At 34.3% G+C, this 18,586-nt stretch overlaps 1 protein-coding gene across 1 annotated transcript; it reads right to left on the bottom strand.

Moving 5' to 3' along the window:
• Window positions 1-1,311: 1,311 nt before the first annotated feature.
• On the bottom strand, window positions 1,312-2,235 carry LOC136034252 (uncharacterized). The gene has a single exon (XM_065715393.1). The coding sequence runs from the start codon at window positions 2,233-2,235 to the stop codon at window positions 1,312-1,314; it is 924 nt and encodes a 307-aa protein (XP_065571465.1).
• Between the last annotated feature and the right edge of the window lie 16,351 nt (window positions 2,236-18,586).

An 18,586-nucleotide genomic window follows, 5' to 3' on the forward strand; every position in this document is an offset into this window, starting at 1 on the left:
GTCTGTCCCGTATCTTAGATTTGTGCTTATTCTTCCCACCAAGTTTCATCCTGATCTCTCCACTCTATGTCTTTTCCAAGATTTACGGTCCCCACCCCTCAACTCCCCCCAATGACACTAGGTCCGGCAGGATTTAATATAAGAGATCTGAGTTACGAGGTCCTTCTAAATATGAAATTTCATTAAGATCTGATCACTCCTTTGTTAGTTAAATACACCTCATTTTTTTCTAATTTTTCAGAATTAACCCTCCCCCCAACTCCCCCAAAGAGAGCGAATCCGTTCTGGTTATGTCAATCACGTACCTAGAACTTGTGCTTATTTTTACCATCAAGTTTCGTCCCGATCCCTCTACTCTAAGCGTTTACCAAGATTTTAGGTTTCCCCCTCCAACTCCCCCAAAAATCACCAGAACCGGTCAGGATTTCAAATTAGAGCTCTGATGCACGATATCCTTCTAAATATCAAATTTCATTAAGATCTGATGACCCGTTCGTAAGTTGAAAATACCTCATTTTTTCTAATTTTTCTGAAATAACCCCCCCCCCCCAGATGGTCAAATTGCGGAAACGACTATTTCTAACTTAATTTTGTCCGGTCCCTGATACGCCTGCCAAATTTCATTGTCCTAGATTATCTGGAAGTCTCCAAACTAGCAAAGCCGGGACAGATAGACCGACAGAATTTGCGATTGCTATATGTCACTTGGTACATACCAAGTGTCATAATTAATAAATATAATATACCTGATAAACATTAAAGTTGGAAAAGCTACACAGAAAGCTCTCTGATACCACTCTTGATAGGCTTTCTCCACCTAATCGTTGTACTTCTGTCGTGGATTTTATTTCTTGTGTGTATTTAATGTTGAAATTTTCTATTTTTCTATAGTTCTTTTTTTTGTGAGTCTGCGTTTATTTAAATTTTTTTCTAAAGTTATTATTTTTTCGTGTTTTGCATTTTTGTATGTAATTAATTGTATTTACCAGACATTTTAATAATTGTATAGTATTTTGGGGGTAATAAATAAATTGTTATTATTATTATTAAAATGCCCAATAAACAGGGAGTTTTCCATTTCCATAAATTGTATGAGGGTATACAGACTGCATACAGTCCTTTCACCCTTTTGACTTCAAGATGGCACTAGCAATCCTTCTTTTTCGTCCTCTCTTCTCTTCTGTTTGGTTTGTGGGATGTGCGAGTACTTGAGCTACCTGTCCCCAGCAGTTTAAGGCCAAGAGGCCGGCCGGTACCAATACGGCTCTTCCTACTCACTCTCGCTCTCTTCTGCACAGTAGATCTTCATTACTAAATTAGCTCGTTTTCCATTGTCTTTTTCATAATTTGGATCATCACCCTATAGATCGGCCTTTCAGTATTAGGAGGTAGTTGAAAACTAATGATGGAGTCAAACATTTCTTCAATCTTTAGTTTTTTACAAATTATCTTAATCTTATTAGTTTCGGGTGCAAGTATTTGGCAATCAAAAAATATGTGTTGGGGAGTTTCCTCTGTTGTTAAACACCACCTGCATAGTGGAGAATGATACAAATTCCATTGAAATCGGACAGAATTCAGAAAAAGATATCCTGATTTCAGTCTATAGTACCACACTGTGTCTTCTCTAGAACGAAATGGGGAATTTCGAAATGGTAGACATTTTATTTGACCACGGCGTTTCATAATATCTCGTAGGTTCCCCAATTTTGATTCTGGTTGGGGGTCAATATTTGCAGCTTCATTTACTAGCCTATCTGCAGTCACGTTATGAATCAGTCCTTTATGACTAGGAATATGCTGGAAGCAAACAAAAATACCATATTTATTTAATCTTTGTAGATCATCTCTTATTAATTTTAAATCTGAATCTGCAGCCTCATAATTTATTTTTCTTATTAATTGAATTGCAGAATTTGAATCTGTAAGGATTAACACATTCTTTGACGAAAGGTTTAGTCTGGCCATAGTTTCAAGTGCTTTATGTATAGCAAATAACTCTGCTGACAGAATTGAAGTGTGTGATGGAAGAGTTGCTGATATATTCAAGGAAACATGAGGAATACACACCCCTGCTCCTGCTCTTGATCCTTTTACTGAACCATCCGTGAAAGCTAGAATATGTTCAGGAAAGTGTGAGGATATCTTATTAGCAAAAAGTTGACAGACATACTGATCTGAATAATGTGACTTGTCTTTAGAAACTAACTGAAGATGACATTCAGGAGCCACCATTTCCCATGGTGGAGATTTTGGAAAAGGGTAACTATCCGCCTGTTCATTTTTCCAATTTGGGTAATCTTTTAGATATTGGCTAAAAGAAGATAGTAAGTGTTGGGGCTTAGCAGGATTTCCAAAAGTGGAGGGAAAAACTGCATGGATTTTGCCATATGTTTGTATTTTTGTGAAGTAGCAGTTTCTCTGCATAGTAGCCCTGTCTTACAGAGCAGTTAGTCCAGAAAGTTCTTTGAGCTTAACCACTCCAGTATGTTTGTGCAGCCCCAAAGCAATTCTGATGGCTGAATTTTGGAGTGTCTCAAGGGTATTGAACAAAGTAACCGGAATATTTGTAAGAAATTGTATGCCATATTCCAATTTAGACCGAATATACATTTTGTAAAAGTCAATAATTAACTTGGGTGAAGATCCCCATTTAGATCCTGCAAGTCGTTTGAGGATGGTTAGCCGTTTTAAAATTGTCATTCTTAACATCATTAAATATGGTTGCCATTTTAAACGAGAATCAAGAATCATGCCCAGTAGCCGAACTGACGGCTCATAGACTAGGGCTTATGACAGTTCCTTGTGGGAGACCATCTTCAACTTGTTTTCTTACAGACAGTATTTCATTAATCTGTACTTGAAAGGAACGATCACATAATAAATTCATTATAATTGAGATCGCTAGAGGTGGAAAATTTTTATTATGCATAATTTCTTGTAACTTTTTACGTTTTACATTCCCATATGCATCTGTCCAATCAAACAATACAGCAATACCAACTTCGCCCTCCTGTAAAGCATCTGTCATATCTGTTTCTATTCTAGTTATGTTGTCCATTGCACTATGACTCTTTCTAAAACCTGTCTGAGATTGGGGTATTATTTGATTTACCTCTGCAAACCATTCTAATCTCCTTAAAATCATTCGCTCAAATATTTTGCCCATTGTGGGGAGAACTGATATTGGTCTGTAAGATATAGGATCTTCTGGTGGTTTTTCAGGTTTGAGGATTGGGTAAATAAGTGCAATTTTCCAGGGGGTAGAAAATTTCCCTTCTCTCCATGCGTTGTTACATACTTCCAGGAGCTTAGCTCGAAAAATGTCAGGTGTTTCAATCAACCATTTGATGTGTATCTCATCATATCCTGGGGCTGAATTTAAGTTGCATCTTTCAATAGCTGTCTGTAACTCAGATAAAGAAAAGGGTAACATTAACGACTTCTTATGTTGTGCTACAGAAGGGAGGACACATACAGGTGGATTTGGCAAAACAGTGTCTAGAGGTTTCTTCATGAATGTGTTTGCAAAAATATCAGCTTTTAGGAAATCAGAAGTTATTAGTTGACCCTGGTGTTTTATTTCATATTTGCGATCATCAAGTGTCATTCTCTTGCCGTTCATCTTGCTTACGTATTGGTGAATCTTAGATACTGCAGTTTGATGATCTATGTTAGTCATAAATTTTTCCCATGCCTCTCTTTTGGCCTGTAAACATGTTTTTTTTTTACTTTTGCTGAGCTACGTTTATATTCAATTGCAGTGCTCATTGATGGATGTCTTTGAAATGCCTTTTTTGCTACGTTCTTAGCTTCCACTGTAGTAGAGCATAGTTCATTCCACCAATTTTTAATTCTCTTATTGCCAGTTGGAGTCCAAATGTTGGGGCTTGTCTTGGGAATTGCTTTGTAAGCAGCTTCCATCATAATTTTGTTAAGTATTTTTACTTTATCATCAATTTGGGAAAAATCTTCAAGTAAATTATAATTGGCTTCTTGCAGGATTTGCTTGAACATTGGCCAATTACCTTTCTTGTTGATAAACTTCCTTTTTCCAGGTTTGGTTTGGTGAGACATATTAGAGATTGTAGTCTTAATAGCGCAGTGGTCACTTTGTAGATCTGTTACTCTACTTATTGAAACCTGGTCAACAGCAGCAGCAGGACCTAGTTGAATATCAATGGTTGAAAATTTTTTATTTTTTTATAATTATAATAAGTTGGCAAATTATATGGTGTTAGAACTGCTATATGGTTATTTTCTAACAGTAATCTTTCAACATTTTTCCCAGCTCGGTTTGATTGTTCAATATCTTCCCAATGAGTGCTATGAGCGTTTAGGTCACCAAAAATAAAGGAGTTGTGACCCTCTGCTTCTGTTGATAAAATATTATATATATCAGTATCCCCCTTTGGGTTATACATAGATTTAATTATGAAAGTGTCTCCTGAGCTTAAAGTGATTGATACTCCTACCACATCTATTTCATGGTCATGTTGCTTTAATGGTAATGGATAGTGAACTATTTTATCAGCTATAAAAATGAGCACTCCACCTCCTTTTCTGCCAGAATCTCTATCTTTTCGATAGCATTTGTATCCTGGTATGGACACTTTTTTTAGATTATTTAAATGTGTTTCTTGGAGACAAATTACATCCACTTTTTCTTTATTAATATACGAGCAAAGTTCCATCATTTTTGTATTATTAAGTGAAAAAGCGTTCCACTGTAACACTATCAGTTTATCTATATCACTAACATTGTTAATTAGTTGGGGGGGTTGTTTTCTAATCATTGGGGAACTTGAATATTTTTGGCTGCAACAATAGCAATTAGTTCCTTAAATTCATCTGTAACTTCTTTCAGCAATGACTCTGGAAAGTGCTTTTCTAGTGTTTTCTCACATAGTTCATTTTTCATTTGTGTGTCATAATTTGATGATCGAATAAGCTCCTGGGTAATAATAAATTTTGTCAAGTTTCTTAGTTGATTACCAACTAAGATTGTGGGTGTTGGAGGCTTGATGTTGCTTCTTTGAGGTCCATTACCCCTAATAGATAAGAATGTAGGTCTTTTGGGTTGAGAGGGGGATACACCTGCAGGAATTCTTCCTACTTTGTGGTCAAGTCTGGGGAAAGAAGGGCTAGTTATACTTATGGGTTGCTCACTAGTTGATAGGGCGTAGGTCTCATAGAAGTTGGTTGCAGGAATTTTTTTCCATGCCTGCTGTGGTTGTTTTCTCAGCTCTTGGACTGGAGTTGGTCTCCTGGAAGGTGTATTGACAAAGTTTATATGAGGCTGACTAGGTTCTTTCCTCATAGCATTAGCAATTATGGGTACTGGTATTCTTTTCTCCTGTGCTATTTTTACAATCTGACTTCTTTGTTTGTATTTAGCACAAACATTTCTGTCATCAGAAAGATGTGAACCTCCACAGTTAATAAATTTTGTTGGGTAATGGCAGTTGCTTTCAGAGTGACCCCTTGATGTACAGTTTTTACAAACAACAGCAGTGGCAAATGGACAGAATTTTTGTGTGTGCCCTAGTTTCAAGCAGTGTTTGCATTGTATAGGTTTTTCATCATAGAATCTAAAGGCAACTCTTCCACCAAACAAGAATAACTTTTCTGGTGAATATTCTCCTTCAAATGCACGAAGAACAGAGTTACTTGCTACTAACTCATTGTTTTCATTTCTTTTTTTTAGTCTTGTTATTGACTTCAGAGGGTAAGATAAAAGGGAACTATCAGTAAGACCCTCTTGGATGTCATTGTCTGTATATAAACTGGGTATATTATAAATGACCAGTCTAGTTTCTTTTTGAATCAGTTGTTCTTTTGGCTTACAAGTTACTTCCATATTACCAATATGTGTCAAGTCCAGCAGAGAGGTCAGACAGGCTGCATCATTGGCAAATACTTCAGCTTCTCCATTTCTGTTAATGAATATATCAAATTCCTTTCTTAACTTCTTGAAAATGTTCATCCTCAAAAAGTCAATATGTTTTTTTGGTTCAAATTTCAGGGGTTTGAGACTGGTATTTTTCTGGACGGGTGAGATTACAACAGCAAACATTGGAATGGATAATTCATAACTAGGGGTTGGGGCTGTTGACTCATCTGTTGGTATCAAAAGATTGGGGCCATCAACCTTTCTCTTTTTATTATTCTTTTTCTTGAGTTTTTGAACTACTTGGAAGTCATCCCATGCCAGATGGTTCTCATCATCTGGTACTTGACAGTTTGGTTCACACCACTGAGGTGAACCCACAGAAATCATTGTGCCATCACTAGATGTAGATGGTCTTGATGGCTGTCTAGTCCTGGCCTTTTCAGTTTTATCGTTATCATTATTTGCAGGCTTAGTGATTTGAGGAGGAGATATGGCAATATTGCTCTTAGGCTTAGCATGGCTCCCCTCTAGATAGGGATCTGGTGGATCTAGCTTAGACATAAGTCTAGTAACTTCACAATATCTGAAAGGTGCTAAACCTCTTAAATAAAGAAATGACAATAATTGAATAAAAGATAAAGCTTTAGATACTCTACTGCCAAAGCAATATAATTATCAAATATAATATTAGTAAATATCCGTTTTCATCCGTTTTCTTCGACCAAAGATCAATTTAAAAAAGAGGGAATAGTTGTGGGAAAAGTGGAAGTCATGGCCAATTGTAGAAAAAAGCCAAGACAGATTGTTGAATTAAGTGGGCAGCCCAGTCAAGTTTCTGGATTGCTTAAAGGATTTCAAATTTCACGCGCGTACTTATTTCAGTAATTTTGTCGGTCTGCATTAAGGAAGAAAGACTTAAAAAAAAATCTATTCGGGATATTACCTTACTTTAATCCAAAGTTAAACTTGAAGAAGATATGACCAACATTAAACTTGAAGAAGATATGACCAACTTTGAACTTGAAGTAGATATGAACAACATTAAACTTGAGGAATATGTGACCAACTTTGAACTTGGAGTAGATATGAACAACATTAAACTTGAAGAAGATCTTGAGGAATATGTGACCAACTTAGATCTTGAAGTAGATATGAACAACATTAAACTTGAAGAAGATCTTGAGGAATATGTGACCAACTTAGAACTTGAAGTAGATATGAACAACATTAAACTTGAAGAAAATCTTGAGGAATTTGCGACCAACTTTGAACTTGGAGTAGATATAATCAACATTAAACTTGAAGAAGATATGATTAAATTTGAAGAAGTTATGACGAATTTTTTTCTTGAAATTGAAGATATGAACAACATTGAGCTTGAAGAAGATACGATCAACTTGAAGAAGATATAATGAATTTTTTTCTAAAGTTATTATTTTTTGTGTTTTGTATTTTTGTCTGTAGTTAATTTTTTTTACCAGACTTTTTAATAATTGTATAGTATTTTGGGGGTAATAAATAAATTGTTATTATTATTATTAAAATGCCCAATAAACAGGGAGTTTCTGGATTGCCTAAAAGATTTCAAATTTCACACATGTTGTTATTTCAGTAAATTTGTCAGTCTGCATTAAGGAAGAAAGACTTTTTAAAAAATCTATTTGGGATATTGTTCCAGGCGACGGTTTTTCAGTTACTGTGCGTAACTGCCCATTATTAACTGCAGTAGACCCGCTGGGAACAACACAGCTGACAAGCAGTAGTGTGGTTTTCAAAATCAAATATACGTGAACTTAAGGAAGGATCAGTCATTTGTTTAAATTTAAGGGATAGTTTAATGCTGATCAGTATAATTTTTTTTTAATTCCTTCGGTTTCAGAGCATTTTAGAGAGGTTCAAGGCCAACCATGGGCATATGGCTATACTTACCTTAATCCAACGTTAAACTTGAAGAAGATATGACCAACATTAAACTTGAAGAAGATAGGCTATGATCAACATTAAACTTGAAGAAGATATGACCAACATTAAACTTGAAGAAGGTATGACCAACCTTACCTTAATTTGTACTTCAGAGATATAAGGTGATATCATTGTAAGTTTTATCACTTTTAATCATGAAACTTTAAGTCTGGTCAGTGTATCAAAGTTTGTTTTTTTTTTGGGAAAAGGGTTTTATGTAGGTGGATATTTCCAAATATATTTCTTGTTCTTGATTTAGACTTGGCATCCATTCATAATATTAAGCAATAACTTAAGGAACTTGGCTATTAGGTTCAAAGGACTCTTCTTAAGATTTATTTGCATTTTAGATCTGATTCTTAAAATCTCATCAACATAAGCTCTTCAAATATAACAGCCACTAGGCTACCATTGTAATTGCATCTTGGCCTTATGTCCTTCTGAGTCCACAGAGGCCTAGGTGAAGGTAGTCTATTACATGCTAGAGCTGACAGTTGATAGCCTAGGAAATTGGGCTTTTGAGGAATAAACATATTTAGAAGATAATTCTTGCTTTATAATATGCAGAAAAATTGTAGTTGGTAAGTTTTGAAAGTAATTTGATTGGCCTATGTTGTACTATCTCTCCCTCTATTATGCAAATATATAGCCCAACTTATGCATTTCTCATGCAGTTTGCCATGTTTCAATCTTGTTCCATACCATGTTACTGGTCATTAGGCTATTAATGAAAAATAAGTTTGATTAATGATGACCAAGTCAAGAAATGGAAAAAAGGATCTGAAGTCAAGCCTAGTCCATGCAATTTGGGCTATATATTGGCAAATTAGATGGAGGTATAGGGCAAAGTAGGCTATGTAGAAATGCATTTCTAAATTAGACAACTAGGCCTACTGTTGCTCTGCATATTGTGAAGTAAAAGTTGTGGTAAAACATTTTGTTCTTCATATTATTCATTTTAACATAAATTGAATATAGCCTACCACTTGATGCCTTTTTATGCTCTTTCTGAACATAATATTTTTTTTTCTTCCAAGTTCAATTTTAAGCCCTTTGTAGAACCCAAGAAAATAATAATTCCATTCTATATTTTGGGATGTAAGGATCACTTAGGCTATAACATTTGCTTCAAACTTACTCTATAAATCAATTGTTTAAAAGTTTTATAGGCTTATTCTTAAACATTGATTTTGTCAAGTTTAAGTTGATGAAATTCAAAATAAATCCACCATTTTCTGTTTTAGGCCACTTAACCTATATGTTGAAAAATATCAAATTTGACAGAAGAAACAAGGTGGACAGAAAAATGGCAAAACTGTTTTGAATATTCTATCCAACTTAATTGTAATAAATCAATGCTTGTGGATTATTAAATCATTGCTGTGGATTAAATTTGAATTTTCAAGAGAAGCAATTATTGTATTTGTAAAGAGCATTAAAATAAGGCATCAAGGGGTAAATTTGCTTTATTTGTTAGTCAATAATGAACAGCAAAATATTTAACAAAGTTGTTTCATCAATATGGTTCCTTGCCTTAATTCTAGGTTTATATCATAATTTCTTGGCTATACCTGCAATGGTACAATGTGGGATCTGCCTGTATAATTGAATTTTGCTTCCCAATTACTGTAACATATTTTGAAAGTGAAGTGAAAAATTATATTTACATAATACTAGGCTTTTGTGTAGCTTTAATGTAAATCTGTTTATATTAGTAAGATCCTATTTAGTTAAAATTTTTAATTTAGTTCTTTGCCCTGGCCTAGTGGGTTCTGGTAATATATTATAGGCCTATATATAATTCTCCAGGAAAAGGACTAATGTTTCTCTTGTGAATCCTCTTCTCTTCTAAAAATATAAATATAACAACCTGAGATCAGCTACCTCAGTCAGTTGTGTGAATGTGGCTTAGGGCAGCATCTCTAAATTTTCTCATGATTCATGTTCATATATCAATGAAAAGGAGGTGGCTTGACCAGATTTCATCAGACAAGTGAGGATATACAATAGGACAAAAGTAATGATGCATTTAAGAACCTTTTTTAAAAATATTTAGAGGACAGTTTTTTCAGGAGCTTTTATTATTAAAGTATTATAAATACAAAAGTTAAACTTAGGTGTAAAAGCTAAGAGTAGATTTAAATGAGTACTGTTACTAGTACCAACAACCCATCTCAGCACCAAGCTGCTTGGGGCCTACACATGCTCATCCATCACAATCTATTCAAGCCTCCCCCTATAGACCCCTGTTAGAAGTTCCTGTTTCCATTGAATCTTCCCTTATGACATCCTCCTATCCCAATTGAAGATGACCTGCTTTTTATTTAGCTCTAATCAGTTGAACAAAAATATGCATAGTATGCCCTAGCCATCTCAACCTTACTCTTATTATAGCCCTAGAAAGGAGGCATAGTATGCCCTAGCCATCTCAACCTTACTCTTATTATAGCCCTAGAAAGCAGGATTGAACCACACTTTTTGTAAGGTGTACAGTTTCAAATACAGTGGGTCAGCCAGGTACCTAGAACAATCTGTAGACAATTTCTCTGGAAAACATCTGGCAAATCTTAATCTGCTTTTCGGAGTACCAATGTTTCAGAACCATATCTGACCACTGTTATCTCTGTAGCTTCCAATATTCTCATATTGGTTTGCAGGCTTATCTTTCTATTCTTCCAAACTCTTTCAACTGTGAAAAAAAAAACACCCTGAGCCTTGACTATTCTATTTTTAGTATATTTACTGCACCAACTGTCTTTACTGATAATGCCACAAGTCACTACTATCTGTCAGTTGGTTCTACATGGGGAATATACTGCTATGACTGATTCCCTATAATTTACTCATATCAGAAATTTACCATAGCCATAGAGATGCTCTGTCATTATGACATGTTGGTTTAGAGGTGTGGAACATGTTGCCCAAATATATACAGGAATCAATTTTGCTAAATTCATTCTAAAAAAATCTTATTAAGCAGATTAAAGTTGTTGGTTTAGTTTTTCTGCTTAATGTTGTGTGAATAAGGTATGTGTCCTGCTTGATGCAATAATCTCAGTTGCCTTTCCTTTCATATGTGGAATACTCATATATTGCCCAAATATATAGAAGAATTAGTTTCATTAATCTTGTTCTGAAAAAAAAAATTAAAAATATCTTATTGAATAGTTGAATAAAATGTTTACATATTTTTTTGTTTAATTGTGTTGCAAGAGCAACACTTTGGTTTTGTCCTTTTTTTTTCTATGCCACTTATGTTGGCTTATTCCTGGAAACTAGTAAGGGTCTAACCTTTGCGGTTTTTATGGAAAGTGTGGACCTCAGGCTGGATTGATGAATATGGTGTTACATTTTGGAAAGCTCTGAAGGACTCTTACCTGGGGCCAAAAAGCATAGTTTTTGCTTGTCCACAAGCCAGAGCCTATGGTGTACAAAGTAAAGTGGAGTTATGTAGCCTATGTCAGAGAGGAGTATCTGAAGTTGTGCAGCCAAGCTTTTGTTTCATCAAACCATGTTTCTGCTTTTGAGTGGAAAGCTCCATTCTAGCAGGCAGGCACCACTTTCAAATTGAAGATGGACTAAAATCTATAAGTGTTCAATATATGTGGCAGTTATCCGGCCCCACAGCCAATATATCTTCTTTGAGTGATAAATAGAAAATTTAAAGAAGCAAAAAAGTGGCATTTTCCCATGGGTCTGAAAGTGCTGCCATGATTTTTGCTGGATTTATCATTTGTTTTTTTGGACTCGGGATTGAGGTAGAGAAATGTTATCAGATGTACCTCTTAAACTTTAAAAGTTCTGTCATTGCCAAAGAAATTGGAGCTTATGCTTTGCTCCTTCTAAGTGGTGACATTAGAAAGTTGGCCTATGGCAAAAAAAAAAATTAACCTTTGAACTAAGACAGATATATATTTTTTTTTACGGCAATCGATAGCTCTTGATGAGCTGATCAAATTATATATCATTCATTTTTTGATACAAAAATTCTTTCATGAGATATACGAGTTTGAAAGTTTCAAGGGGTTGACAACTTCAGTAGTAGGGTACCGACTGAAACCAAAAATAAGCCAATACCAATTGTGAGACATGTAGGGGACTTGTAAGGAAAGTTCAGCTGTTAGCTCATAATCATCTTCGGCAGTGAGGGGTTTGCAAATTGTGCTATTTGGTGTACCTATTATTTGTTTCCAGTGTATTTGATGATAAGACTGAGTTGGTTCCAGTGGTAAAACATGTAGGGGACTTGTAAGTAATAATCGTCTGTTAGGCTACAATCAACTTTAGTGAAGAGGGGTTTTGTAACTTTGGTAGTTGGTGTAGCCTACCCATACTCACTGTAACCTAGAATTAAGTGTTTACACAACGGGTACAAACAATAATGTAAAACAACAAGGCAGTTTTGTAATAATTAATAGAGTGTCATCTATGGTATTTTGATCCTGAAAAGTTACGGATAGCTTTATAATACCAACTAAATTATATAAGATATTGTTCCAAGTCTTGATCCATCACAATGTCTATGATTGAAAAGGATAAAGTTCAACTGGCTGCAAAGTCAATTTAGTCCCTTCTTTCAATATTCTTTTGTTATTGTTGTTTTTTCAACACTGAGGAATAGCCTTTGATCATGTGATTACTGATTGCGTTCTTCTTTGAACATAACGTTTTAAAAGCTTCAATAGGCTGACAATTTCAGCGTTTAACTGATAGCAAAGAAACAAAACCAAAGTGTTGCTCTTGCAACACATTATTTGGTGAAGCCAAACAAAGGTAGCTGCAACACTTCACGTTGCTCAGGCAATATAGGTCTAGTTTTTGTTTGTTTGCTGTGTGTTTAGTTTTTCTGCTTAATGATATTAGAAATAGAATATTTTTTGTTTGATGATATTTTTGTCAAATATTTTGTGATGTTTTTATTTATTTATTAATAAATAAGCTTTCAAGCTTGTTGCACTAAACATAATAAAAAAAAAGTTATGACAATACTGACAACATAATACCAAGGCTGCCACAAAGTTCCTAAATCTGGCTTTGGTCCCTAAATCATTGCTCAGGTCTCTTAAGATTTTTTCCTGATCAACAGTCTTCCATTTTAGTTGAATATCTTATCTCTAATAAATGGAAGCCACTATTCAAGGTATGGTATTTCAGTTTTGGTTTCATGTAAGTAATTTTCATCCTGTTTCATGGCTACAGCATTACTGTCTGAATGAAAGAGACTTTAAGATAGCAAAAAGGATTGACACTTTTTGACTATGGAGTCATCTTAGGATAATTTTTTTTATCCTAGCTTTCTGGAGATTTTATTGTTTTGTCAGTGTTGTGCTATATATGTGGGCCAAGCTAGCCTTGAGTTCTAAGGGGCTAATTATTTCGTCAGTATCATGCTAGATACGTTTTTTTTATCCTAGCTTTCAGGAGAGTTAATTATTTTGTCAGTGCTTTGCCAGATACATGGGCCAGCCTTAGATTTTATGGAGTTGAGGGGTAATGTCATAATTGACAAACAGCTTATGAAATTGTTATACCCAAAGGTCACTGCTGCACACTTACTAACTATGGGTATAGGAGCCTTGTGTAGATACATCCAGAGGGGTGTGGACAATTTTGATGCATGTTGGAAAGTATTTATTTGTATGGTCACAAACTTGTAGTACCGTGTCTTAGATGTTTCATGAACAAATAAAGTCTTTTGTAAAAAAAAAAATGTCAGATACAATCTTTAGGCATAACAGCAATGATCTTATTATAGTTTTCAGTTTATAGCATTACCTGCATAGAGGAGCTGTAGGGACTTGAAAATTCTTCCCTACTTTTGGTATTTGCTATCCTTTGGGGAAACCCTGCCCCCCCCTCTTTGACACCAATTGAAGAGGGGATTACTTGTCCTCCCCCTGTGTTTTGTCCTCTAGATTTGAAAATAACTTTTGGTATATTTATTGAAAAGTATCCTTTTTATGTATTTTCGCTAAAAAAAAAAGCAACAAACTTGTCTCTTACCCCTAGATTTTGAGAAAAAAATTCCACAAAATTTTCATGAATTGGTGCTCTGTCATTTTGAGGGGCTAGACAACTGTCCATCTATGGGCATTAGTCATGCCTACACACAGGTTTGATCCTTGGGGAAGTCAGGCTGTTTTATTAATGTACCAAAAACTGGGAAAATGATACATCATTGGGCTTGAACTCCTCTTCAAATCATCTTTATTTCTGAGTTTTCTTCTCACAACCTCATATGTACTGCTCTTGTTATGCCTATTATTATTTTTTAGCTTTACAGTGAAGATTTTGATTGATAATATTTTATTCTAGAAGGAGTTCCTAACTTGAAGCTTACAACAATCTTCAAGAAATCTGGAAGGTTAATTGTTATAGACATTCTCAACATCTAAAAAAAAAAAAAAAAACTTATTCTTCTACCAGCACTTGTAGTCCAAACAGTCTGCTTTTAGCTTCATACAAATTGTTCACTTGTTTAATTGCTTATAATCTTCTTCTTCTTGCTTTCAATTGCAGTTACAATTAGCCACAGTGAGACAGGTTTGGGGTCAGGGCAACCATATTTAAACCATAAATTTAACTGAAAATTTTATGAATTCTTAACCAATTCTTCAATTTTGCTTTTCATTTCAGTTTACTTGTTCCATTTTGGTTGGGTTACTTATGATGCTAGAATTTTTTGCCATTATAAATCAAATAAGGGACATTTATAGGGAATATGGTCATTTTCATTTACAATGCTACAAGAAAATGAAGTTGTGTTGCTACATTACCCATGAAAAACCTAATGAATATCTTTACTTAAAATTATAATTCTCAAAATTAGTTATGTTTGATCTATTCAAGTATGTTGCAATGTAGTACCATTGCCACTTCTATAGAAGTCTATCCCAAGTTTTCAGTTAACTCAACCATCTGCATGGACTTGCCATGATGAAGACTAAGACTAACTACTTATTTATTTTCAATAAATATTATAGTTATTCATTGCTTGATAAAGTTTTTTTTATTGGTTACCTTTTTTTTAGAGATGATGTCCCCACTAATGCTGGGTCTGTGGATTTGAATTCAGCCCTTCAAGAGGTCCTTAAACATGCTCTTATCAATGATGGCCTCACAAGGGGCTTACACAAGGCTACCAAGGCTCTGGATAAGTAAGCTTTCTGTGTGTATGTGTAAGACAGTGGTTCAACCTCCATTACTTATGAATAACAGATCAATATGGAAAATACTTTTATTAGATAGTGAACTGCAACAAAATAATTCTCCACATATTTTGGTCACATTCAAAGTAGCTGTCACAAGCAAATAAACTGAATATATCTGCTGTTGATAATTCTCCTTTGTAGCATGGCGGTGTGGTCTTAAAAAAACTGCCTCCATTACAAGAGAGAAAGAAAACCTCAACATTCCTGCGTATGGGAGGGATTCTTACTAAAGGATAAGGGAAAGTCACCTTCCACTAAAAAAAAGTGTATGGCTTCCTCCTAAAGGCTGGAACTATGTATAATTAATTATACTGTCTTGACACAAACAATTCTTGGTATGAAGAATAATGTTATGTATTATTTGCTGGTATCTAAAAACATTTTGACTTTACTAGTTTTTTGCAGCTTTTGAATTTCAGTAGTTTGATATAGATTTTCTCTATAAAAAGCTTTTTGTTTTTTTCCTCAAAGTAGATGTTGTCAGCAAACCACCTATTTTCCAGCCTTTAAATGCCCCAAACTGACAATAACTGGTAATAAAAATGCACTTAAGATCATGCTGGTAGAATTATTGCCTGCTGATAGGAGGTGTATTACCTTACATTAATTTCATTTATTATTTAATAGAGAAGTTATTGTTGTATATAGCCAACATTTCAGGGTTGTTGAGTTGGGCAATATTTTGAAAAGGATTGAACTGAAATGCTAAAAAAAGTCTTTTGGGTGGGGATTTTACTAAGGGTTGTTCAGAAAGTTTCTGGAATTTTAACTAAACTCTTAGGGGTCACACTGACTAGCAACTGGAGATGAGAGACCCACATTTGCTCTTGTTAAACAGGCTAGTGCATCTCTGTCTCTCCTTAAGCTGTTTGCTAAATTTTCATGCCCAAAAACACATATCCTCTATCCTTACATATATGTTATCCATCCACTGCTTGAGTATGCTTGTCCAGTGTGGCATTTTGGCCTTAGGGTGGATCTGACTGTAAATAATTCTCCGGGCTCTCTTCTGGATAATTTTTAGCATATCAGACTGATCCACCATAAGGCCAAAATGATGGTAAATGGTCTTTTAGAGGGCAATAAGGGGCTGATAGTATACATTCTTGGTTACAATGCAGTTTATTCCCGAAATTAGTGCAAAGAGTGACACATTGGAGTGCCAAGGTAGGGAGGTGGAATTCCTTAAGGAAGAGAATATATATATTATAATATATACTAGAGAGATAATATATATTCTGCACTTTTTTTCCACTCATTATAGTTGCAGAGTTGCACATGTTCTAGACTAGGTAGGAAATACTAGTCATATTTTGTTTCAAATTTTTAACATATAGCCGAAGTTCAGCTTGTAGTTTTATGCACCATACTAAAGTTAGGGCCTATTATTAATCAATATAATTAAATTATAGTATTGCTTCTTGTTTTATATTTAAAGAAAAAATGGTGAAAAGAAACCAAACTGTGAAAGTTAGGAGAATTTTTATTGGTTGGAAGATTGATATGGTAACCCACTACTTTGCTGCTTAAACTTCTTTGGTTTATGCAGTTATACACATGGGCAATTATCCTTTTAAGATCCAAAACAAGAGTCAATCATTGGACTGATCTCATTGTGCAGAGGGGATGTCAAATTAAACAGAAAAAAAAATAAAACAACAATTCCAAAATGCTTTATACTTATATTGTTAAGTGTTCTTAAAGGGTTTACTGTTACTGTGTCAAAACTCTCATATTGTTTTGTAATATGAATTAACTGCTAATTTTCTATAATCCTACAAATAAAAGGAAATGTCACCAGGTGGTTTATTTGCACTAGTTCTATTTATATATAGTAGATAGGTTATGAAGTAATAATTTGTTTTTGTTTTAAATTTCAACTTTGCTCATTACTTCTCTTGAAAAAAACAACAGTTTTTTAAATTAATCCTAGCCCATATTCAATAAAAATCATATAGAAGGCACAAAACCATGTCATTCCAAATGTTCCATCTTCTGCTTAGATGTGCCTATTTATTATTTACAAATGGCAAAACCTATAGCCAAAACTGTAAATCTAAAAAAGTCACATTTCCGCTCAAATGGAAAGCAAAGCTGACTAGAATAAAATAAATGCGCTAAATGATGAAGATGACAAATAGCTTGATTTCCATTGGAAGTAGAGAACTGAAAAAGTCAACTGAAGGGAATAGGAAGATCATATGAGTTATATTTGAATATGCAGTAAGAATCCTATTAAAAGTTGATAATCACCTGGGTGCATGGGAGGGGAAAATGTAGGTATTTTCGAAGGCTACACTACCTTTTCATTACATGTAAATAACAGTTTAGTAGGGATAAATCCTTTTATGTGACGGTGAAAACAATAACAAAATCTCTGGCTATTTCGGTCCCATATACATTGACCGTCTTCAATACATATACTGAAGACGGTTGGTATGTTTTACCAAAAATTTTTTAACTAACCTAGAAAAAAACTTATTTTTGATTAAGTATAATATCTGTTGTTTTTTTTTCTCAATTTTAGTTCATTTGTTCATTATAATTTCAGTTATTGTTTTTGTTGTACTTACAACATAGCTTCACTTTTTACTTTTGTTTAAAAGTCTTTTTTATTAAGTTTATGAAAGAATAGGAAATAATCAGAATTTTAGCAAAAGGAGGCTTAGCTTTCATTCTCCTTGTAAATACTGTGTTGAAAAGGGGGGTTTGGAAAGAGGTTATTTATGTCGTTAACATTTTTTAAATTACCTTTTCTTTTTCAAATGTACCTAATACTCCAAAATAACCAACGTTCATTGCAACCCAAGAGATGCCAGTCTTGAGTGGGAGTCAATGCGTGATAATGGTTCGCCAATAACATCGTTTGACATAGAAAGAACTACAAGTTTTGCTTATAGTTCTTCTGATAAGTATCATTTATGGGTTCCCGGTTCGGCGAGAACTTTAACTGTAAGTATTCATAGCTAAGTTCACTTTCGATATTATTCTTGTGACGCTCAATCTAAGGTTGAGAGATTTTATAAAAAAAAAAAAAAAAAAATTAAAATGCAGGGAAACCTCAGAAGCACAGTGAAGCTTCCAGAACTAGTTTACGGGTATTTTATAAGGACCTCTCCACTGTAGTTAGAAACATATTATAGTCATGAGCGTTGGCCATAGCTTATCAACATAAGTATTTTGTCAGGTAAATGAAAATAACAGTTTCTCAGTGTTATAGTAAATCAAATTGAAACATGCTGCTTTCGAGGTTGAAGTTGTATCTTGTTGTATATAGTTATATCATTGAAGTTATGAGTTTAGTTTTTCAAGATCTTGTAATACTTTTGAGGAGGATATGTAAACACTAATTATGCAATTTAGCAGTTCAAGGTTTACAGAATAAAAGAAACCTTAGCAGTCATTTGGTTTACTGTTACTAGAAGTAAAGTCACATAATTCTAAAAATTGGCTTTGTTTTCGCAGGGGGTTTTCACTGTCAACATGCCCAATGGGGCTCTTTCTTCTCTTTTAATCCATG

This window comes from Artemia franciscana, chromosome 13 (genome assembly GCF_032884065.1).
Source record: "Artemia franciscana chromosome 13, ASM3288406v1, whole genome shotgun sequence".
NCBI lineage: Eukaryota > Metazoa > Arthropoda > Branchiopoda > Anostraca > Artemiidae > Artemia > Artemia franciscana.